Genomic DNA, 24,730 nt, shown 5'->3' with positions numbered 1-24,730 from the left:
CTGTCTTAATAAACAAGCACTCAGAACTTTTCTGGTCATTCAATATTTTTGCAGCATAGTGCATACATTTAAAGATATTGGTCATTAGGCACTTAAAAAAATAAAAACATATTCAAATCTCTTATTCTTTCTACATCTAGAGCACCAAATACTTTAAATTTTTAAGTTGCTTGTGTTAAAATAATAATTAAAGAAATAATTTTTTAAATGAACTCAGTTTGAAATTCTAAATTTCATTAGGTTCTTTTTGAAAAAAATCTAATTAAGAATCGCCTGGGTCTCACCTCTCTTCCCTCCATCCCTGGTCCCTGTTTCCCAGAAACAAACACTTCAACTATTTAAAGTTATCTCTTCCCTTAGCAAGCTCCACTTTTCTAAATTATACATATTAACATAGGAACATATCATTTACATATTTTAGATAATATCTTTTGACTTTTTAAAGAATTGGATTTTGTCAGTTAGGATACCTCAACTTCTAGTAACCCCAATCCCACTCGGTTTAAGAAACTAAGAAATGCAATGCACTGATTCTCACAACTGGAAGCCCAGAGTTTGTAATGAACCTGAGTCACCTTCACTCAGTAGCTCTTGCTCCATTTCTCCATGATTCCCTCAGTTCCATTCTCCTCTGGGTGATGTTCCCACCCTTAGATTCCTTCTCCTGTGGGGGCAAAAGAGCTGTTATAACAGTTTCTGGTTTCACACTGACACACCTAACATACAGAGGGAGAAAGAGGTCTCTTCTCTGATCTTGCCCATCAGAATACGGAAATCTCTTTTTTTCTGAATTCCTAGACAGCTTTATACTATAAATTGGGTCACATGCTCATTCCTGAACCATCCCCTTTGGCTAGGAATGCCATGAATTTATTGGCTTAGACTTGCCCATATATACATATATATATATACACACATACCACTCTAATATATATATATAGATAGATAGATATATAAGAGGAATTGGATCACACAATCTTGATTGATCACACAATCAATCAAGATAAATCAGACCCACTTCAAAAGCTGAAGTACATGGCCATTATGCAATGGGAGAAGGAGGGAACGGATGTTGCATGACAGTGCTGACTTCCACTGTGGACATTTAGCACTCACATACCACTTCCACCTCAACCACTCCCTACAGAATTACATCATCACATTTATTCAAAACAGTAACAGTGTTAAAGGGGAAGGTATAGCTCAGTGGTAAAGTGCATGCCTAGCACGCAGGAGGTCTTGGGTTCAATCCCCATTACCTCTAAAAATAAGTGAATCTAATTTCTGCTACCCTAAAAAAGAAAAAAAAAAAAAAGATAAAAAAAAAAACAGTAACAGTGTTAACTATACCAAGACCATGGAAAAGATAGCAATAGGATATTATGATTTTATTTCCTTTCTATAGAACTTTTACACTTTATCAGTAATTTTTAAAGTGGTTTTTAAAAAATCCTACAAAATTTACTTTCTACATATCCTTAACTTTTCTAAATGTTTCATCATAACCATTTACCAGGGAGCTTACCTTCTAGTAGGAGAGAAAGCAATAGACAAGTAAGACTAGTAAAATGAGGTAACTGTAAAACATGGTCATTACTACGAAGAAAATAAACTAAGTAACTAACTAGAAAAAGTAAATGAGGAAGCCCTCCTCAGAGAATGGTGTTTAGAAGGCCTCTCTGAGGAAGTGACATCTGGCCTGAGATCTGAAGGATGACGAACAGCCTGCATGAGAAGAGCTGAAAGAAGCATTCCAGGCCTACAAACAGCCAGAGCGAAAGCCTATGAGTGGTGAAGAATTTGGCAGGCATGTGGACAGAAAGGAGGCCAAGTGGCTGGAACATAATGAGTAGGGGGAGAATGATGGGTAAGACTTTGGAGAGCGGGACTGGAGTGAGATCACGTAGGCTCTTGGAGGACCATGGAAGGGAGGTTGGCTTTTTCTGAAAGGGTGTTAAACAGGAGAGCAATATGATTTGTTTTATGCTTTTAAAGACCCCCTCTGCTTTCTCTGCTGAGAGTGGGTAGAGGGTGGGGGGCAGGGCAAGGCAGAAATGGAAGTATGAAAAACAAGCAGGCTACTATTGCCACTTGCTTCCTCAGGGCAGCTCTATTGGACTGTACTTTTTGTCCTATAAAGACAGTTTTTAAGGAGGAGGTTTGAACAATTTTGAAAATGTCTAATCAGCTTTATTTATTAATATATTGCTATTTAAAATTAGACTAATTTAACTACAAAGACTTGTAGGACACCAAACAAACAAACACTCTCACTTATTTTTCTTTCCCTTCAAATATGTCTATTTGTCTTGGCTAATTATTTCAATGAATCATGTAGGCTCACTTATCACCTCCTCTGGAAGTTTTGTTAGTGATACATATAAATTGATAGTTTCATGTAAATTCTACCTACATTTCTCTAATTAAAGTGATAGTAACTGGTCAGAGTAAAAAATAGGTGATTGACAGTGACAAATAATACTAAGAAACCATAAAATCAAATTGATTTTTATTTTTTCTCTGAAATAAAGTATTTATGCCTTATAACTGTTATACCCAGTGTCCCAATACTTCAGATTTCAGGTTGAAAAACTAAAATTGATGGAGAATTTAAAATATGAAAAGACAGAAGCTTCTAGTTAAACAAGTATTCTTACTTCCTCTAATTTGTGTTAATACAAAAATTAGTATATATAAACAATTTTTACAAATTAGTATGTGAGTATGCACTCTACTGAAATCACAATGGATTCTTTGCTTTTCCACAAACATCATAAGCACACTGTGGCCTTATGGCTTTTTCCTCACTCTTCCTTGTGGTGGAATGTCCCTGCCCCTGCCCCTGCCAAGTATCTGCAAGTCTCTCTTCTTCACTTTATGCAGGTGTTGGCTCACATGTCTATTACCTTATCCGAGAAGCTCTCTGTGATCCTGTTAAAAATACCATCCCCATCACCCTCTACCCCTCTCTCTATGTATATATTTTTCTTCAGAGCACTTACCGCCACTAGGTATAACCTATGTTCATTTTCTGGCTCCCCTCACAGGGATGTAAGTTTCCAAAAAAAGCAGGGGCTCTGTTGTTGATTGCTGTATCTCAAACATCTAAAACAAATGGCTTGATACACAGATGTTCAACACATAGTTGTTGAATAATAACAGGCCCTTTTCATATTAAGACATAGTCTTGGCATTAACTGAGTCTAGGCTGTCTTAAACTCATAATGATTCAACTAAATCCTTTTCAAGTGGAGACTTTCTTTGCTCCTATATTATGAATCTTAGGGTTAGGACCTGGGGCCAGTGACCTCCTTGCAGCCAAGAATATAAGCTCCTTTGAAGCTAATGTTATCAGCTCTACCACTGTTCGGTCCTCTATAACTGTCCACTTCCAGTCACTCTCTAATTTATTTCTAACTTTAGTTTCTGGTTTACTATCATATTTTTCCTTTCCAAGACTCCACCCCATGACTGAGTTCCCTGAAATTTTTAACCCTTAAGAGTTGCCTGCACTGACCGCCAGCAATTCACAATTATAGTTCAGATCTTCTCACTCTGGACTGGTTTTTGCAGTGGTTTCTGCTCATGTCTGTTTAGGTAAACCATGACTCCTTGTATTCTCCTGTCTCTCCAATCTTGGGGACAGAGGTCTGTCCTGCCCTTTCTTATGGCTCCAAGAAGAGTTGTTGATTTTTCACTCTGTTAGGATGGAGTGGAGACTTGAAAGCTCCTTATAGGTAGAACTAGAAAAAAACCTTAATTCTTTAACTTCATCACCTTCAAAGACTACTACTCAACCTCAATTCATAACCTAGACTAACCCAGGAGCAGGGAAGCCCTGATAACTGCACTTCCTGTGAAATATCATTTTAAAACATCTTATTCAGTCCACTGCCTCACTTTAGCTTGGCAGTAAGTCTGATTTCTTAGAGATGTACTGTCCATTGACCACTCCCAAACCCCCACCACTACACACACTACTTTTTAATTATCTGTATTTACTCTCATGTTTACCCAGCTTGTATCTCATGGTTTATCATTATATTCATTGCTTTTCAAGGATAATCAATAGCCTTGGCTCCCATTTTCCTCTTTTGAACTCACTTAACAAAATCCCAAACCTCCTTGAACTCAATTTGTTTTTTGTGCGGAGAAACAGGCAACTTATAAATAAATAATGCAATTAGCTGATTGATACATCTTTCATTTCATGACCACAGATGGAAAACGAGCACTCAAGTCAACCTGGCAATCCTACTACGCTTCCATAGGAAGTTCATGTTTACAATCTGAGGTAAAAATATCTTATTTTTTTCTGTTGTCTCAAACTCCTTCACTCTACCCATTTTCAAATGGTTATCCTACTCCCTAATTCATTCAACACAGAAACCATCAGAGGATTTACTTCATTTTCATTCCAACAAATATTTGCACCTCTCTGTATCTGTTACTCACCTTCTCAGACTTCTTTTCTGTGAAAAACTGAGAGTATCATTTTTTCCTATCATGGGCAATTTTAACTCTTAGAACCAAAAGTTTCTCTTCTCGATATTTTGGTTTTTCGGTTATTCCATTTGTCTATTGTGCAAATTTTTATTCTCTGCTTATTATTCATGCCAATTGACCAACATAAGGATTTTCTACTTAAATAAAAAATTCTTCAATGACTTCTTCCATCTACTACTACACCTCTCTGACCTTTTCACGGCAAAAGTTACACATACACATATTTATATATACAACTTTTATAAGAAAATAATATTGAATAGAATATTTACAATAAAAAACAACATTCCTCTCCCAGCCCTCTCCACTTCCAATTATCTTCAAATTTCTAGCTCTTTGATATGTCTCCACATTTTCACACAACATGCTTTTATTGCTATTTATCAGTTAACGTATTCAAATACTAATGTATGGTGGGTGAAGACTTCAGCTCAAATGCTGTTACTTTAACATCCCCAGTGTATCTTGCTTCCATCTTATCTATATCTCCAAAGCTACTCCTCTAATCCCAATAGCAATTATACTTGAGAAAAGCTTTCTAAGTGCAGAGACACTCTTGCTACTACTACTATCCATTTTCTACATAGCAGCTAGAACAATCTTATAGAAAGCAAATCAGATCATGCTATTCTTCAGTGTAAAAACTTTCCATGCCATCCTATTGTGTTTGGAATTAAACCTCAAATGCTCTCCATAGCCCACAAGGCTCTAGATCAAAGGAGGTTCCTTGACTGCCTTTTCAACCTACTATAAACTCAGCTTCTCACTCACTCTGCTTCTGCTCTCCTTGCCTCCTTCAATTCTTCACACATAACAAATCCTTTCTTACCTTTGGGCCTTAGCGCTTGTTCTCCTCCCTACTCTTCTCATGACTCTTGCCACACTAGGCTCCAATTCATTCTTCCAGTTATAGCTCAAAGAAGCCTTCTCTGACCACCCCACTGCTCTTTCCATATAAGTACGTCTCTTTACTCTGACATTACCCTAGCTTCCTTTCCTTTACAGAACCCATCCCAATTTGTAAGCTTACTTCCTTATTCACCTATTTCCCCTTCCCCCAAACCAAAATGTCAATTCCAAGTGAGAAAACCCCTTGTTCATCTTAACATTGTTTTCCACATACCTAGCCCTAGAATAGGCAGATAAAGACCATACAAGTACTTGAATTAATTCTGCAATCTGTGGACTAAATACAAATTTAACTAGCTTGTACTAGGTATATATTGTATCCAGCAAGAGTGGGATATGTAACGGGCCCTTGAAATCTTATAAGGCATGAGTTAAGTGACCCACTCCCTAGTCAGTTATTAGAAAGTCTGGCTGCTCCCAATTTGGATTCTCTTTTACAGAGTCCTCCAGGGCCACTCCTGATAAGGGACACTAAAGGGTCTTCATCTGGGGCAAGGATACCTACTTCTGGCTGGTACAGTCTTTTGCACCAGAGAACAGGAAGCGCTTGAGGGGTCGAGACAGTCTGAGATCTGAGTCTACTTTGGGGTTTCATGGCATGCAACTGCTCTTCTGCGGAAGACTGCCTGATCATTTTCTTGTAGGGAGATTCCTTCTGTGTTTAGCTAATGCTGAAGAGTTTAGTGGGTCTGGTTTCTCCTCAAGTTGTCAATTCTTCTGGATTCTGTTTCTTAGCAACAGTTGGGACTCTGTCCATCCCCATTATTCTCTGCTTTAGCTTCAAAGCAGAGAAAAAGTGGGCATGGGAGCTTGCAGTTTGCCATTTAGTAATACCCCCAGACACACAGTGCATTCCAATCCTAGTGGCTATTGACAGACAATGGGAAGCATCATCACACTTTTATGAGGCATGGGAAGCAATGGGCAGTAGAAAATGTTCTGGAGGGGGCTGAGGAATTGGAGTTCCTTAATATCATTTGTTCCTCCTTGAGAATTCTATTCCTATTACTAAAATTTCATTTTCTGGTATTCAGTGTCAAAACTTAATGTTAGAAATAGGTGGCCAAAAAAAAAAATTATGTTGCAGTTCAATGAGCTCCTTCGGTAATTTCTTGATTTGTTTATACATTCTCACACCAAAGGCAAACTGGCTTCCAATAATTGTCAAATTTGCTAAATTGGGCACAATTTCTTCCAATCTGCTTTTACCTAGCAACTTTATTTAGAATTCCTCTCTTTTCTAATGTACTTTTCAAAACTCCACATACAGAAACCAACGCACTAGACATTTTTTACATTTGGCTACCAAGTTCTCCGGCCCAACCTCAGTGACTGTATAGTCTGAGTTCTAAGACGCTGTCGGAGAAAGCCAGTATAGAAGATTCACTATTACATGACAGAAGCTAACAGGTTCCCATCATAGGGTTCAAAGTCTTTATTGTCTACTACCTACCTTGATTCAGCCAGTCTCTCTCAGGTTTGTTATTTGCAACCCCATTCATAGTCCAACTACAGAAGGACTCTTCCAGTGGCAATTGGCTAATCCACTTAAGCAAAGACATTAAGTTTTATTATAAGGATAAATTATGATAACTAATTCAAAGATAGGAAGCAGACCTGACCTTCTCAATGGACTGATATCAGGAACTGGAAAGCTACCAGGAACCAAGGCAGCTATTGTATCTTTATCTGATATGTCAGCACTGCTTCATGAAAATATAGATTCCAGACTCAAACTGCCCAGGTTTTATTTTAGCCTCAGCATATATTTACTTTAGTCAAGCTTTTCAATTTCCTTATCTGTAAAGTAGGATTAACAGTAAGCACAAACCTCATAGAGTTACATTTAGAACACTGAGTAACATAGTAAGTCATCTGAAATTATTCTTGTTTTGCAGCGCAACTCTTGACTCTCCATATGCTGCTCCCCAACAATGTAGCTCTGGCCTAATTTTATGTTTCTTAGGAAAATATCAGCTGTCTGATAAACTTTATCAACCCTAATTTTAACTTCTCAAGACAATCTGATTGGTCCAGATAGAGTTCACTGGTTTATCTTAGCTAAAGCCAGGGTAGTGTTCCTATGAAACCCTTCACAAGCCTAAGTGATATAGAGCAAAGAAGCAGTTACCTTAGGGCACATCTTGTGAACAGCTGCACAAAATAAATGGAGATAAAGGACAGATGCTCACAGGTACAGTTCAAAGCTATGAAGCTTGATCCTGAGATGCTGAGTGTAGTTTCCGGAGAAGGAGCTTGGAGGTGCCACTTTCACTGCTTGGGGTGTGTGCTGCTTGTATAACGGCTCACTGTAAAACAAATGCTGAATGCCATTTTCGCTGAACTTTTTTTTTTTTAAATAAAAGCAAAAATTCTCTTTGGATTTCTTTCATTTAGCGAAAATAGATACTAATGTAAGTTTTTCATAAAAGCAAAGTTTGATAAGTGGGGAATACCTGTACAGGGATAGCTGCTGAGGTCCACCCTGAATGTCTGTGGATATTTCTCAGTGGTGGGGGACCATGAATCAAGACTAATTTTTTAAAGAATTTTTTTATACTTCTCTCAACTCACTGATTGTCTGCTTTTCCTGAGTCACAAAAAAGTCCCAATAAAAGTGACTTGCCCAAAGTCATATAGCTAAACTGGATGAAGCTGTGGTTCCTAGTAAGTTTAGTAAGAGTGCTACCGAATGCCCAGGCCCCTCCTCAGAATAATAGAATGGAGTCCCTTGAATCTACTCTACATAAGAACTTAAGCCTTGCTTATAACCAAGAACAGAAGAGCCTCAAATAAATTTGGTCTGACTCCAAATTCAAAATTTATTTTCACTAAACAATGAACTAGAGCTGTTTATATTTATTGAGAACATATTAGGTAGCCAACCCTGTATTTAACCAAGTACTTAAGATATGACTTCAAGTAGTTCAAAACTGGGTTTCCTGGTTTTTTTCCTAATTTTAAATTTTTCAAAATTGGGGTATAGCATATGTAAAGTTCACAAAATTTAAATGTTCAGCTTGATGAACTTTTTCATAAGTATGCATTCATGTAACAACCACTGAGGTCATGTTATAGAGCACTTCCATCATTTCATAAGGTTCCCTTATGCCCCTTCTAAGTCAATATCCATGCCCAGAGGTAACTACTACTCTGACTTCTATCATCATAAATTAGTTTTGTTTGTTCTTGAATTTCATATAAATGGAATTACATAACATGAATTGCTTTGTGTCCATTTCATTCAACACAATGCCTGTGAAATCTGTCTAAGTTATTGTGCATAGCAGTTTATTCAATTATTTTTTATGGCTGAGTAGTATTCCATTGTATGAAATACTTCACTTTGTTCTAGTTTGAGGCCATAATGAATCAAACTACTATGGACATCTGTATACAAGACCTTTAGTAGACACCTGCACTCATTTTCTTGGATATACACTCAGGAGAGAAATTGCTGAATTATAGACCTAAATTCAGATGTAGTGGAATTTCCCAAAGTGACTATAACCACTTTACACCCCCACCAGCAATAAGAATTTCAGTAGAACTATAACTAGAAAAAACAAAAGAAAAACACACAAAAAACCAACTAAAACCAAGGAAAATAACCATTTGTCTATTGGGCTAGTCATATTTCTTGGTCCTGCAAATTTATTTTATTTGAGGTTCTTTTGTTGCTGGTTATAAGCAAGGATTAAGTTCTCATGCAAAGCAGATTCTCATTCCTTAGCATTCTTACTAAATCACAATCCCCACCTGCTAAGATTTTACTAAAAAATACTACCCAGGGTTCCTCAACAATGACACTATGGTCATTTAGGGCCAGATAATTCTTTGATGGGGGGAGTGTAGTGCACTACAGTATCTTTAGCAGCATTCCCGGCCTTTATCCACTGTATGTCAGCAACACTAACCCCCTTTCCCATTCTTTGTGACAACGAAAAATGTTTCCAGATTTCACCAAATGTCCCCTGGGGGCAAAATCTCCCCCTACTCCATGAATAACTACTATTTTCAAAATAAGGCCTGTCCTCTCTACACTTCATCTAAACTAAATATAGAGTCAACGCAGTGCTAATATGATGATGTCCATAGTTTTTAAATACTAATGGTACATTAGAATCATCTTTTAAAGATCTTTTAAAGAATGCATACGTCCAGGCCCCTCCTCAGAATAATGAAATAGAATCCCTTGAGGTAGGGCTTGAGCATTTTTATTGCGAAGGTCCTCGGAGAATTCTAAATGTTGGCAAAGTTGAGACCTACCTTCTTAACAGATTCTTTCCCCATGAATATAAGCTTTAAAATAGATTTCTATCAATGACTTTTCAAATATTAATAGAGCATGAGTCATGTATTTGGGGAGTAGAAGGCTCACAGAAACTCAAATCACACCAAGTGACCACCTATAGCCCATAACTATATGTAAACATGGATATCTAATGTTCAGTTCTTGATTAAAAAAAAAAAAACCAGCAGATTCTTTTCCCCAAATCAGACTTTTAAAATATTCATACATTTCCTTTTTGAAAGATTATTATGTGGTAATCCAGCTAATTTTTTGTAACTAACTCTTCTTTAATATATTCAATCTCTCTCTCAAAAGGGCATTTCCCATTGTCTTTGAAACACTTCAGGTCTTTCACTTAAATAAAAATCTGCAAAAACCTGCAAGAAAAAAGTTGATATTCTCTCCCAAGTCAAAGTCAAGTCATCAGAAGTAGAAATTTAGACTTGCTGATTCCACTTCTTCATTTATCACATTCCATTCCAATCCGGCTTCCAGCCCTATTATTACAAAATGTTTGTGGTAAGGTAACCGATGACCATCATGTTACTAAACCCAGTGAATATTATTTAGGCCTTATTTCATGTGACTTCTCAACAGCACTGGGCACTATTCACCACTCCTTCCTTGAAGCACTTATGTCTTTGTCCTCCATTGCACAATATCCTTCTGACATCTGCAACTCCTTATCCAGCTCATCTTCCTCTACCTAGCCAAAGATTAATTGAAGCTCTGCATTGCAACTCCTAGGCTGTCTTCCAAGCCTATTTCATGTATACTAAAGCCTTTAATTTCTCCTTACACATTTAATAGTTTGGGGGGGGGGGTTGGGGTTTTTTTTGTTTTTGTTTTTTTGTCTAGATCTCCCTTCTCAGATCCAGACTTCTATCCAAAAGCCTCTTGGATGATTCAAAGGCATTAAAAACTCAGTAAGTTCTAAATTAAATTTAAGACCTCCATTTCTACCCATCTCCAAACATATTACTGTTCAAGTGGGTCATCATCATTCAGTTCCATTCCATTATACAGTTTCACTCCTCCTCCTAACCCTGAATCAAACTGCATCAACAAATTTTATGGACATTTCCTTCCAAATCTACTCTCTCCTTCTATAACACACTCCTGGTCCATTAAGTTATTTCTAATATTTTAGCCTACTGATTCAAGAATATTATGTCTACTCTGGTCTGTCTATAATCTTTTTGGAATTTACAGCCAGAGTAAAATTTTCAATTTGTAAACCCCACTACTACCACCCAGTTTAAAATCCTTCAAAAGTTTCTCTTTGTTACAAGAAAGGAACCTATTTCTTTACCTGGCCTTTGGGCCCTGAATGGCCTGGCCCCCATGTAGCTTCATCTTCCTCAGTTGTCTGCTCCAGCAGGGCTGTACTTCTTGTAGTCCCTAATAGAGTGACAATGTAATTTACCATCCAAACCAGGACACTTCTAAAAGTAAAAAAGGCCTATCCTTAGCAAACTGGGATGTAAGTTGACATCACCTCTCTGGCCCCAGAATTTTTGCCATGTTTCCTTTCACCTGTTAAGAAACTCTTCACTTCCCCTTTATTTATCTAATCCACACTAAAACCTCAGTTCTCAGATCATGTCACTTCCTTTAGGGAGGCTTTTCTGACTAAGGTTCTGCATTATGAATTCTCAGGGCACTATATGCTTCTTTAATCCATCTTTCTCAGTTATGATCTCAAAGCGTGCTCTTGACTTTAACTCTTCAAAGTGTCTATTTTTGCTCTATTATAACCTTCTCTCTCTGACACCATCAGAATGTCTGGAATGCAATTACTGAATGAATATCAATATAACGCACTGGGAACACAGAGTCTGTGCTCAAGCTCACAAAGCAGTATGGAAACAAATGCTTTATTACAGTACAATGACATGCTGCACTTAGAGAATACACAATTTGATGACCTAAAAGGGAGATGAGAGAGCTGCCTGCCATATCTCACAGGGTGTTGGTACAATTGTGTCAGGGTACTCAACAACTCTTGATAATTTACTTAAACCTACAAAAAAATGATTCATAAGATAGATGGACTATATCCATTTACAATGAGATAGATACCTTTCCAATGACTAGAAGAAATGTGTGGCTAGTGTCAAATGTCTGCTAGGAAAGATGGGAGGCAAAGCTTGAATCTGACTGTGAACAGACTAAGTAATTAAACTATTATGTACGTAAATATGTGGTGTACTTAAATATATGTATTTAAAGCAAGGGAGTGATTTCATTACACTTCAAGTCTGAAGGAAGCCTACAGGGTGAGCTGGAAGGAAAGATGTAGAGAAAATAATGACTAAGTAAACAAAGTAGTGAGGATTGAGAAGAAAGGCTGAAAATAACATACATGAGGTAAAATGGACAGTAAATAAAGGATTTAGGAGAGAATGATATAGCATCAAGGTACAAATCTGATTTTGTGAGGTTAGCTACTTAACTTTTTTCTCCTTACCTACACTCTTAATTTTTAAGTAGAATCTTTGTATCCACCTCAATGCATATTAGATCTTATACATAGGTGCATCTTAGTATCATCTTTAAGAACTTCACATTTCAAATTTAAATCGTGGTTTAAGAATATGTAAGTAAAAATCTCCAAATACAGTGGCCAAAAACAAGGTGGATGAGTCACTGGTGGATAACAGAACAATCTAAAATAAGTTTTTCCAAACACTACTTAGAACCTAGAAATTGTGCATGTCAGAAAGGGAGTGACAGGCATGTGTAGTTAGAACAAAATTTCCTAGGTGACTGACCCCTGCCCCAGTCCAACACTGGAACCACAGCTCCTCTGATTTTTATGATTAAGAAAATAGAAAATGTAAAGTAAATTTTCACTGTAAGGTTCTTGGGATTTCATGAGTTCTGTTTATAGAGGACATGATAAATTTAAGTATCATATTTGGAGAGCTCTTTCTGGCAAAAACCTGGGGAATGATGTCATGGATTGAGAGTCGAGTATTTTAATATTGTTCTGATTGGTTTAGCAACTTTTTGTATGCAAATTCTCTAATCAACAAGAACATAATTACAGAATTTAAAATCCTATCTTAGCACCCAAAACATTAACAGAAAAGCAAGAATTGTCTTTGTCTTTATGATGCACATCTCACAATTCTGGGTTAAGTGGTTCTCAATTATCTCCACCTAAGGATACCCACCAGTAACTAGTTCCAGCAGAGCACATCAGAATGAAGGACCCACAAAGTGTTGTCCTAGATCTTCTAAAAGTAATATTCTTTTCAAAGAATAAGAAATTTCCCAAATGGAAAATTAGATAGTGATAAAGACCTTCTGGTTGATGTTAATTTTTAGCAGTAATTTTTGCTAGTCGTATGTTGAGATTATCTACTGTTTGTATATTGTTTTTAGTACCAAAAAGTATACATACATAGTTTATTCAAACAAAGTGAAACTGAGAATTTAATTGTGCAGATGAAATATGGTCAAAAAATACTTTTGTCTTATTTATCAAATGACTTTAAAAAACTGAACTGGCAAGATTGTTCCAATTTTCCACTTACCTTGTATTTCTCCAGTTTCAACAGTCATTTTAAAAATCTGTGGAGTCATGAAGTATATTATGATTTTACTAAAAATATAAATCTCCAGTTCAGTATTTTGTTACAAATTTGGCAAGATTTTTTTTCTGCAAAAAAAGTGTCTAGAGAGTATATGTACTGTATGTATCACACCCAAATGGCAACTCAATAGTTTAAAAAGATTTGACACATGCTTTCAGAAAACATACAAAACAGATCAAGTCCATACAGTAATCCTTTCTGTAAGACAATCATAAAACGTAGGATAGTTAAAATGGAAGACTTTACACAGTATTAAAAATTAGCACTTAGTTCCTATCTCTAGGGTCTTCAGAGATGGAGATTTGTAAGGTCTTATTATACCCCACACCTCAATTTCATAGCTATTAATAACTAGAGAAAAGGAGAGGGAAACAAAGAGGCTGTGCACAGATCGTTTTGCAAACTACGGTGGTCTTTCACTATTCATTGATCACAGACATACACTTTTTAAGACCATTGTGTACCTGTTTGCTGTCCTCTATTCCCCAAGGGTGGGTATACCCTTCTTATATGTGAGTACATATTTGGTAATATGTTTGGAGATCTTTTTGAGGGGTTTGAACCAAATTGTTCAAACAGCTACTAGACTAAAACTTGAATGTTTCCCACAGGTGAAAATAATTATTTTGGGAATGCAGCTACTGCATTTAAACTCATTTGGCTTGGAAACTGAAAAAATGGGATTAGAAAGTTTCAAAAATGACCATTAATCTAGAGTGACTCAAGACTGATCTGTGGACGAGAAAAACAACGAACCGTAAATGGATTTTGATTTTAAATAGTTTCAAAAAGAGTGAAGCGGGACACCATCGTGCTTGAAAAGATAGTGTTTCCTTCGACAGATCTAAAGGGTTGTAACTGAGGCCCGCAGTTATAGTTATGAAAGAAACCGTCAACTAAATTGCAGCACCTTAAACTGAGACAGTTACTAACTTCCCTCGTGTTGCATTTTTGTTGCGATTTGGTACCGCACCCTCCACCCTGCCCTCCAGGGAGGGACCTAGAAAGGGTGAAAGTTTTTTCCTGAACAGGGCAGGAGCTACCCACAAATGAATTAAGAAGTGTCACAGGGTGTCAAAGACTCTGTCTCTGCTTTTTCTCCGCCTCTTCAGGTCCCCGGCTCGTACAGGACTTCAGGTCCTCGAGGGAGCCTTTGTCTCAGGTCGCCTCAGCGTAGGAGGCGGCGAAAGGTGACCACAATTGCCCAACAGTTGGGTTCCCAGGCTGCCCGGTGTGACGCAGCAACCCCCTCCCCGCCCCTCCAGACTGGCGCTCAGACCTGGCCGGGGGCCCGGAGGAGCTGCGGGTAGAGGCCTGGGCGACCCGACCCAGAGCACAGCCCCGCCCCCTCGGCTAATCCAGCACGGCCCTTCCGCGGCTCCCCGAGCCCCGTCAGTCTTCAGCATCTCCCCACCCCTGTTTCCCTAGTTCCTTCTCAAACTCTCGGTCGCGACGTCCTTGCGCAACCGTTCCAAGTGACAGTAGCGTCCATACCCGCACGGAGCGAGCCTGCAGGTTCCACTTCTCGGGGTTCAACGCCGGGCCGCTAAGACACAGAGCCCGAGGAAGGATAGGCGGCCCACGGCCGTAGCCACAGTCCAGCAGCCTCTGCGCGGCCGGCGTGCGCGTTCCCATCAGGGCGCGTGCGCGCACACGCACACCGCCCCGCCACAGCACCAATTGCTTTTTTCCTACGCCCCACGACTCCAAAACGTAGCCCGTCCAACGTCCGCGCGCCAGCGTGCGCGCGCCCGCTCACTAGCCTAGCGCCTAGTGGGGAAGGGGAGTGAGCAGAGAAGCTGACGTCGCGCGGGAGGCGGAGGCGACGGCGACCTCGGTGGCGGCGGTGGCGGCTACGACGGAGACGGTTGAGCTTGCTCTCTTGGCGTCATGGCGGCTGCCGGGAGCCGATAAGCGGCGGGAGCGCGCGCGTGGCCGCGGCGGCGACGACGACTCGTTATTTCTTGCTTTTCCTGTGCCTGCCGTTGGTGCTTCAATAATGAATTGATTGTTGGATCCGCTCCTCAGGGGATCGCGCGTTGGAGGCACGGGCCGGGGCTTCCCCTTCCCCTCCGCGTCCTTCCCCTTCCCCCTCCCCCTCACGGACTCCCGCTTACCCCAAGACGCCCGGAGCCCGAGGACTTCACTCGGCGCGGAGACCGCGGGCCCGGGCGCGGAGGAGGCCGCCGGTCGAGTCGGCTCCCTCCGCCCCGCGAAGCCTGCACGCCCGCCGGTAAGAAAGGGGGCGGCTGGCGGGTCAGGATGTGACGGGGAGGGCGGGAGCCTGCCAGGCGGAGGGCGGGGGCGGCGCGGTGGCCGGGAGGCGGCCCAGCGACCGGACTCCCGGCACAGGCCCGGGCGGCTCTGCGAGGGCCGGCGGCGGCGGCGGCGGCGGCGGCCGCCGGGCTTGGAGCGCAGGGGGCGTGTGAGTGGTGAGCACTAGCCGGCGCGGCGGAGCGCATCCTCTCGTCGAACGGGCGTGCAGCTAGCTGGTGGTGGAGCCCAGGCCTCCTCGGCGGGGGTCTGGCCGGGCCGCGAGGGGAGAGCTGCGAGGCGCGAGCGGCGCGCTTGGCCGGTGCACGAGTCCTGCTGCGACCCGGGCTCTCAGCACGTGGGGAGCGGCGGGAAGGGGGAGGGGGCGGCGGCCCGGGAGGGCGTGGGGTAGGTCTGTGGGAAGTTTGAGGCGGGAAGGGAGACTCCGGGACTGAGATGGAGGCCCTGAGGTGGACCGGAGGGGTTTGGGAGGCTGATTGGAGCTCTGCTGCGACGGACGGATGAGGGAGGAGGAAGGTTTCCCACCTCCTTTCGAGTACCGCTTTGAAAACTTAGAAGGAGTAAAGCAACTGTTAAAAGACGAGGCAAAGAGGCGGATTGAAGAGACTTAACGATTTAGGGCGAGTCATTGTTAAGACGCTTGAACCCGCAGGAGAGAACTGCAAGCTTTTGGAGCTTCAGAACTTAGGTGGTAAGAAGAATATGGGAAAGAGGATTTAACTTTGAGACGAAGGATAGGGGGAAAAGGAAGTTACAAAGTACAGAGAAAGCCATTTTGAGGGGCAAAAGGAAGGTGAAAAGAAAGGAACGTAAAGAGGAGTAAACTTTCTAAAAAGAGATTTTTCGGGAAAGAGGCAGTTTGTTAGAGTACCTAGCTTTTTAAGATCTAATTGCTTAATAGTAAGGCTCTTTGACTAGTTGGGATTAACATTTAACATCAGGAATAAATTGCTTGGAATAATTTTTAGATAACAGTTCTTGTAAAGTCTCCTCAACTGTAGTCTCTGGAGATTTAAAATCCCCTTCTAGATGCAGAGTTTGCTATGATTGAATTGGCAGCAGCCTGTTTCCCCTCTCTTTTTTTGTGGAATGGAAATAATCGTAGGAGTGAATTCTTTGCTGAGGTCGGAGGGCAGCTCTGCTTTCAGTCGTCTGTGTCGGTACTTTCTGGCTGGGGAAGGATCTGACGTCTCCTTCCCCCGCTTCTTCCTCTCCCTCCCCTGCCAGAGATCGCCTTTGTTTATTCGTGGATGGCTTGTAGGTGACTCTCCAGTGTTGTGCTCAAATCTTGAAAGGTGGAAATGTGTATTGGTCCATGATTTTTGCCCCAAATCCCTTACTTAAAAATCATAGTGTATAGTCTATTAGCGTTTTTTCCCCCAATGGAATCTCTGCAAATGCAAACTGTATGTATATTGTTTAATTCTTAAAACCCCGCCACCGGTTTACCTGTGAAAGAACACATTTATTTTGACCTGTACTTTTTTTTTTTTTTGGCTAAGATTATATGCTATCCTTTTATTCTCCTGTTCTCGTGTGAGCGTTTTCAAAACTTTACCTCACTCTAGTATATGAAGTTTTTGGTAATAGGAGTTAGTGCTTGTTAAAGGTAACCTTTCCCCCCCTTCATTTGTTGACCAAATATCTAGTAAGTCTCCATGTTCTCTTCTCGGGATGTATGTATGTGTTTTATACTACCAATTGGCCTTAGTTATTTGTGCCTATAATGTGTGATATATATATACACACACAGTTGCTATTAGTCTAAAAGTTTTATCACTCTACAAATATTTTAATTTTTTCTGTTAAAAATAAATAGTGGTATGCTAAATTCTATTAAGTAGTTAAGAATGTAAGTTGGTGGAAGCCTACGTATTGTGATAAAAAGCCCTCTACCCCTTCCTTAGCACCTCTAAGTTAATTGGCCTAGGTAAATTTGTATAAGTTCTAAATGGACTTACCTTTATCTCTACAGGAAATTTTCTTACTTTCTTAATATCTTTTCTTTAGGTGAGTCAGAAAGGGTTCCAGGAAACCTGTGAATGTTGAAGAAAATTCATCTGTGAATTTTTGATATTCAAAGAGGAGTCAGTATTTATATTCATCTTTTAAACTGGGAAGATTTATTTTTTGTTTTAAAACCTCGATATTTACAATGAATGGACATAGTGATGAAGAAAGTGTTAGAAACAGTAGTGGAGAATCAAGGTAAGCACTTTATTATCAAGTATTTATTATGAAAAGAATTGAAAACTGGTGTGAGTCTTCATAGTTTTTCTAACAGGTGGCAGAGTTTTGAGATTCAGATTCCCTCTTAGCTATCCAAAGAGTAAAAAGTTTCTAATACATGAAGCTTTTTGAAAATACAGGTTTTTAATTATTTTTTCCCGTTGAGATACACAAAAATTTAAATGTGGAATATCTGGTTTAGTTAAATCTTTTTGAACGTTTGTATCGTTTGGGTTAATAATTGAAGCTAGAGAAAGTTTAAAAAAAAAAAGACGTTTAAATTAATTTGATGTTAGTACACTCTCCAAATAAAGGCAATAAGAATTTCTTTACTCATTTTTTTCCTGGCATTTTATCTTCTTACACCTGTGCTGTCTAATGTAGTGGTGACTAGCCACATGTGGCTATTTTAATTTAAATTAAGTAAAATTACAAAATATTCAAAAGTCAGTCATATTAGACATATTTGAAGTGCTGAATAGTCACATGTGGCTAGTGACTACTGTGACGGATTGCACAGAAAACATTTCTTTTACTGCAAAAAGTTCTTTTGGACACTGCTGATCTGACACTGCTGTTAAAATACTGCTGCAATCCTTTTTTCCCCTTACTTTCTTTTCAAATTTGAGTTTTAATTATATATGAATGAATTAAGAATTGTTACTTGCAAAGAAGATATGGTTTATGGGAATAAACCATGTTAACGTGTAAGAATCCTCTTCAAATACAAAGACTTTAAATTCTTCTCTAGCCCCTAAATTTTAAGTTACTGGGCATATTAATAATACAGTGCATGTAGTTGTATGTGGTTAACAAATGTAGAGATCAGGAATATGTACATTGGAGTCAGACTGCCTGATTACTTATCCTAGTTTTACTCCTTACTGGCTGAATTAGAGCAAATTTTTTAACCTCTAAAGCCTTGATTTTGGTACTTACAAAGTGGAGGTTGCAATATTACTTACCTTATTTAAAGTTGAGGATTAAGTGAGATGCTACATGTAAAGGTTAAAATAGTTTCTGATAAAATGAACAGCCTGTATTATAATTAGCATCATGTTTTATGTCACATATAATACTTTGTAACTGAAACATTAATACAGTGATGGAGAAATGTTAAGAAAAAAGAACAGGAAAGTTTTGCCAGTTAGGAGGACTTAAAAATGTTGGATAGAAAATGAAACATGGGTATCTGTATTTGACCTGAGACTTGGAATTTTCTGGTTGTGGTTGGTATACTTTATCAGTTTCACAGTTTCTTTGAATAACAAGAACATCATAGGAAAAAAGGAACAGTATGAAAAGCAGATTGATTTAGCTGAACAAGTATTGGTAACTCTAGGAATTACAAAGCCTAAGTTGACTCTGTCTCTGCCATAACTAGTTCTCAGAATGATTTCTCAACTGTAAAGGAAGGAGAGTTGAATTAAGTGATTTTGAAGTTTTGTCTTAGCATTTAATTTATGAAGTGTATTAGGATTTCAGACAACAGAGTTTGACTGTAAGCATCAGAGTTGAGGAGCTAAATTAGAAGACTTGAATCTCAGCTTTGAGTTAAATCTCTACAGGTAAATATTGACTATAGTAAGTACATAGATAGAAGAGTCGTATTGTCCACATTCTCTTATTCATTAATGAGCAATGAAATGGTTCATAGGTAGAAATATTTAGAGGAAATAACAGGAACCAAACTACCCACAAAATGTGAAATAAGACTCTTGAGAGTAAATCCTCTAATTGAGTATGTAGTGAGATCACGTGCTGTTATATTCTGACCCCTTACCTGTTCCAGTAATCTTTTATGTTGTTGCCACATCTACAGTGAAGGGGAGTAGTTAGTCAAATTTGATAGTATAGATGAAAAAAGTTAATCCTGTGAAAACAGATTTACTAAAGGAATCTTTTACAAGTCATATTCATTTTAAATAATTGCAAAGTATATTCTCTGATTATTCTGAGTCATTGTTTCTGCTATATAGGTTTTATGTACTTTTGAGCAGTGTGACTGTCGAGTTATCTAGTTCTTGCAGTTGCCTTGGTGTTTATCAGAAGGAAGGAGGCCTGCTTCTATTTTCCTTTCATTTTCTTCCTTACTGCTGTTAAGCTATTCTTTTCCTTTCTTCCAATGTTATTACTAACCCTTAGCGTACACCTACCAAAAGCTTTCATCAACAAGGCAGTATAGAGAAGGAAGAGTGAGGAGGTCAACTTTATAGATACAGGGATTTTCTTGCAAAAAACAAAAAGTTACTATAACTGTGTATATTAATATAGAGTAATGAGGGGAAAATATGCTCTTTTAAAATTGATATTTGTAAATCAGATATAAATTGGAATTTTTAAGGTATAATTTGATTGTTATTGATAGAATTTTTAGATGTGTTTTTGCTTCAGATTTTCTTTTCTTTCTGGAAATTTGTGAAATGAAAAAGAATTAAGAAGTCATTTGGCATTTTTAGTTGATATAATTAGCTGTCTACTTTAAAAAAAATTTTTTTTTTAATGTGAAAACATTTCTATAACCATGGACTGAAAGGGAGCAGAATACATAGGAAAATGTCTCTGGCTATGCTCTAACTGACAATTTTGAAACGTATTTACTAAGAAATGTGGGTCAGGATGCACCTGTACATAAGTTTCAGCTCAGCACAAAGTTTATTATATAACTGAAGTTAAGCTTTCTAAAGATACTATCAGAAGATTTCAAAGCATCAGTTCCCAGCTGTGTGATTTCTGTTGTTATTTGTAATGAAGTTTTTCAGATCCTGATTAGATATTTTTCATTTTAAAGTTCTCTTGAATGATTATTTGTCCAGGAATAGATTTATGGGTAAAGACCAGAAATACATGGTTACATTTTGCTAATTTTTGGATGAATGATAAATGCTTAATACTCAGAAGAATTTTGCTTGCTGTAGATTAAGTTTTCAATAATGTAAATTTGAAAATTTAATCACTTTAGTCTGTGTATTATGCTCTTGAAAAAGTCTTACAGGGTGAGGGAAATTGTTGATGTGCTATAATGGTCTTAACAATTTAGAATTGATCTAGAGCTGGCAGTTGAACTTTGTTGACCTGATTCTAAAAAGAATTATTTTTCTTGATTCATTATAGTTTTTTATAGCATTAACAATGCTTGATTTAACATACTTATATTTACTTAGAGGACCTCTGTTGCAATTAAATTTCTTTGGCTTATTGAAAATATTTTAATTGTTTTAATGCTTCAGGAATCTTTGGATCTCACCCTGTAGTGTTTGGGTAGGCAGTGAGTAGGAAATATGACCAATGGAAATGTTCTAAATGAAAACCTCATTTTTAGACATTTAGAGTCTCTAAAAGCCTTTTTAAAGGCTTTAAGAAAGAAGCCCGATAGTCTAAATGGACTGTTAAGGAACACCAACTCCAAATTTATTTGAACACAGGGCCATGTTTTTCACCATATATGTGTTAATGTCCTGTTTACAACTATGGTGTACCATTTTTGGAAACATTGCTTTCATGTATACACACACCAGAAATATTTCTTTCCATCAACATCAGTTTCTTTTAATAAATAAATCTGAACTATTTCTAAAGGCAATACCAGTTAAAATGGTGTTTCCTGAGCTTACTTTCAAGTTTTCTCAAGAGTTTTTTTTAAAAAGGGTCAGTTTATTCATAAATTTCCAAAATTTCTGCTAGGAGCATTTTAAGGAGGACAGGAAAATGTGATATCACAAAGCCAAAATGGCTAGAGATCATTTAGTTAAGGAAACTGGTTTTTTAAATTTCCTGTGATGTCATTAATTGCAGGAAAGTATGACTCTTTTACGTCTCATTTTTTGTTGAACCCTATTTCTCGATGCTTTCATTATCTTTTCCTATTTTTTCTTTCATGAAATATCTTGTACATGCTACTGAATCTAAGATCCTTTCTTACGCTTTGAGAACTCAAACTGTTAAGCAGGAGCTTTGGTAATAGGTTACTCTATCCAAACAGAATTCACTGAATTAAGATTTTCACAGAACTTCCTAGGATTTTGTGGCTAATCTAGATTACTGTAATACACTTAGACTAATTTTTAACTGGTAAGGATAAGAGAATCAAATGTGACTTGACTTTTGAAGACATTACTTTTATTTACATAGACATGAGATAATGTGGGGACAAACATTAATGTGCAGTCGCCCCTTTTTTATATTGCTTAGGTCATTGCTTATTTAAGATCTTGATGACTTGTGCATTGTAGCTGGTACAGTTCTATGTTTAAAAATATGAGTATTTGTGATGAAGACATATAGAATTGATGGTGAAAACTTTTTTTTTGCATTTTTTATTAAATAATTTAAAAATATTACAGAAATAGAAAAGTTACAGCTCCAGGTGTGGTCCTTGGGCCAGAAACATTGGCATCACCTGGGAGTTGTTCAGAATGTCCAACCTTGGACCCCACCCCAGACCTATTTAATCAGAATCTTCATTTTAACAAAGATTCTCAAGTGATTTGTATTCATACTAAATTTATATGCATTTATATGAAGCTGTTTGACTGGAGTCATTCACCAGCTTGCCACTTTTTTTTATCATTACTGATGTTGTTACTATGACACATGTTTTTTATTTTCTGGGAACCCCCAGAGAACTTTGTCATAGGCCATGCCATGGCAGCAAGACGCTGGATAGATTTCATTTCTCTAGAAACAGTAATAATGACAACCAATAAATATGGAGCTCTTACTCTAAGCCATGGTGTGCATAGTGCATGGTGTATTTATGAATTTATCATAGCTTATCCTTATGAAACTCCTGTGATGTGTGAAGTGCTATGATTCCCACTCTCCAGAAGGGGAAACCAAGTTTATACTCCTTTTAAAAGTCTAAACTCCAGGCTTTACTTGGATTTTATTGGTTTTTCCATTAATGCCCTCATTCCTTTCCAGGATTCAATCCAGGGTACCATATTGCATTTAGTTGTTAGCTGTCCCCAGTGTCTTCTTATCTGTGAAAGTTTAAGTCTTTCCTTAATTTCCTTAACAGTCTTGAGAAGTACTGGCCAGGTATCCTGTAGAATGGTCCCCAATTTGGATTTGTCTACTTTTTTTGTTAGGATAAACTAGAGTTATTAGTTACCAATTATTAGGAAGAATATCACAGAGATGAAGTGCTCTATTGATCACATCATGTAGGGAGCATAATATCCACTTGATGTTACTGACGATATTAACCTTTATCTCTTGGCCAAGAGAGTATTTACCGTGTTTCTCCACTGCAAAGTTACTGTTTTTCCCTTTCCACACTGTTTTCTTTGGAAGCAAGTCACTATTTCTAGCCCACTCTCACGGGATGTGGTAAGTGGTGAGGTGGGTGAAAATTAAGTTCTGTCTCCTGCTGTCAGGGAGTATTTACATAATATTAAATGGAATTCTTCTGCAAAGAAGTGATTTCTTCTTCATTAATTCAGTCATTCACTTATATAAGCATGGACCTATGTGTATTTTATACTTTGGGTTATAATCCAACAGGTTAATTTTGTTGCTCAGATTGTTTTAGCCTTGCCTATTAGGAACTCTCTTTCAAGTTGGCTTCCATATTCTTTAATGCACTCCCATTCTTTTGCCCTAAAATCAGCTATTTCTCCAAAGATCCCTGGTTACTTTATTGGAGAAAAGAGTATGAGAAGCTAAGATTTTGGTGCTGAGTTGCTACTCAGGTGTTGCTGCTTCTAGGTCCTCTCAGTACACAGAACATACAGAGCTAGTTTATGCCTATATATATGTACGCACACACACACATACATATATCTATAGTTGTTAGTAATTTCTATATCTGTCCATCTGTATACATGTTAAGGTAACAGTAGTTTGTACTGTTGTCTCCAACTCTAATCCTATTCAGAATTAGATCCTAACTACAGGATTCATCCTAACCTTCCTCTCCAATAGAGACAAACCTGACTCCCACCATCTACCATCTACCATCTACCATCTACCATGCATGCACTTCAACCTCAGTGTATAAATGAAGCAGTTTCGGAATTTTTAGGCCATACTCCCAGAAGAAACAAATTTACCAATTATAGTGTTTATGTACAGTGTACAGTTCCTATTGTATTTAGCCTTATAGTTTCTAGTCAAAACCTTGTTTTCCAAAGTTACTCAAGGTAACTTTCCTCCTCTCCATCCCCCTTCAATGGTTATGTCATTAATTTGTAACAAAGTTAGATGAATGTCACAGTTTGCATTCCATCCTGGGATCCTCAGCCACATGAGTTGATGTTTTAGACTTGCTTATGTTACATTTACTTCGGTACACAGTTTTATAGGTTTTGATAAATGCATAGATTCATTTATCCTCTACACCAGTACTGTACAGAATGAAAAGTTTCATCCTAAAAGTTCCCCTTTGTGTCCCAGGTCTACTGAATCAAAATTTTCGCTTTAACAAGATTCCCAGGAGATGTGTAGGCATGTTAAATTTACATGCATATATATGAAGCTATTCACCTGGAGTCATTCAGTATCTTGCCATGTTTTAAAATTATAGATTAAGTTGAAGAAAGATTATTTTGACCTAAAGGTGATAATGGAATAGCCAGGTTTAAATACACAACCAAGGAAGTGAGTATATTCAAACTCATGGGGTTGCATAGAAAATGGAACTGGGCAAATTACTAGAGTGAGGTAATGGGCTATATGGGAAGTTTTCATGGAGCTCTCTAACTCTTTAACTAAAGTTAACTTTTAACTTTTAACAATGATGAGAAATGATGTGATTTGGGAAGAAATGAAAAACAAATGATATATCTTCAGAAGCATGATGGAGAGGAAGGATTTTACAATAAATAAATATAGAAGTGCAATAAATAAGTACAAGTTCCCTAATACAGAGAATGTGTTGGACATCTTTAGCTTTGCAGTTCTTTACCCTGAGGTT

At 38.2% G+C, this 24,730-nt stretch overlaps 1 protein-coding gene across 3 annotated transcripts in view; it reads left to right on the top strand.

Annotated features, from left to right (window-relative positions):
- Nucleotides 1-15,104: 15,104 nt before the first annotated feature.
- The window catches only part of CHD1 (chromodomain helicase DNA binding protein 1), a 72,558-nt gene continuing 62,932 nt past the window's right edge, over nt 15,105-24,730 (top strand). The window contains exons 1-2 of one of the 3 annotated variants that reach the window (XM_064482742.1): nt 15,105-15,544; nt 17,596-17,793. In XM_064482742.1, coding sequence (XP_064338812.1) covers nt 17,741-17,793 — 53 coding nt within the window. In that variant the 5' untranslated portion in view covers nt 15,105-15,544; nt 17,596-17,740. The remainder of the gene's footprint in view (nt 15,545-17,595; nt 17,794-24,730) is intronic. The other 2 variants (XM_031448700.2, XM_031448703.2) reach the window with 2 other exon arrangements.

This window comes from Camelus dromedarius, chromosome 3 (assembly GCF_036321535.1).
Source record: "Camelus dromedarius isolate mCamDro1 chromosome 3, mCamDro1.pat, whole genome shotgun sequence".
NCBI lineage: Eukaryota > Metazoa > Chordata > Mammalia > Artiodactyla > Camelidae > Camelus > Camelus dromedarius.
Note: the sequence above shows the minus strand (reverse complement) of the source record. Positions and strands in the feature narration are given on the sequence as shown.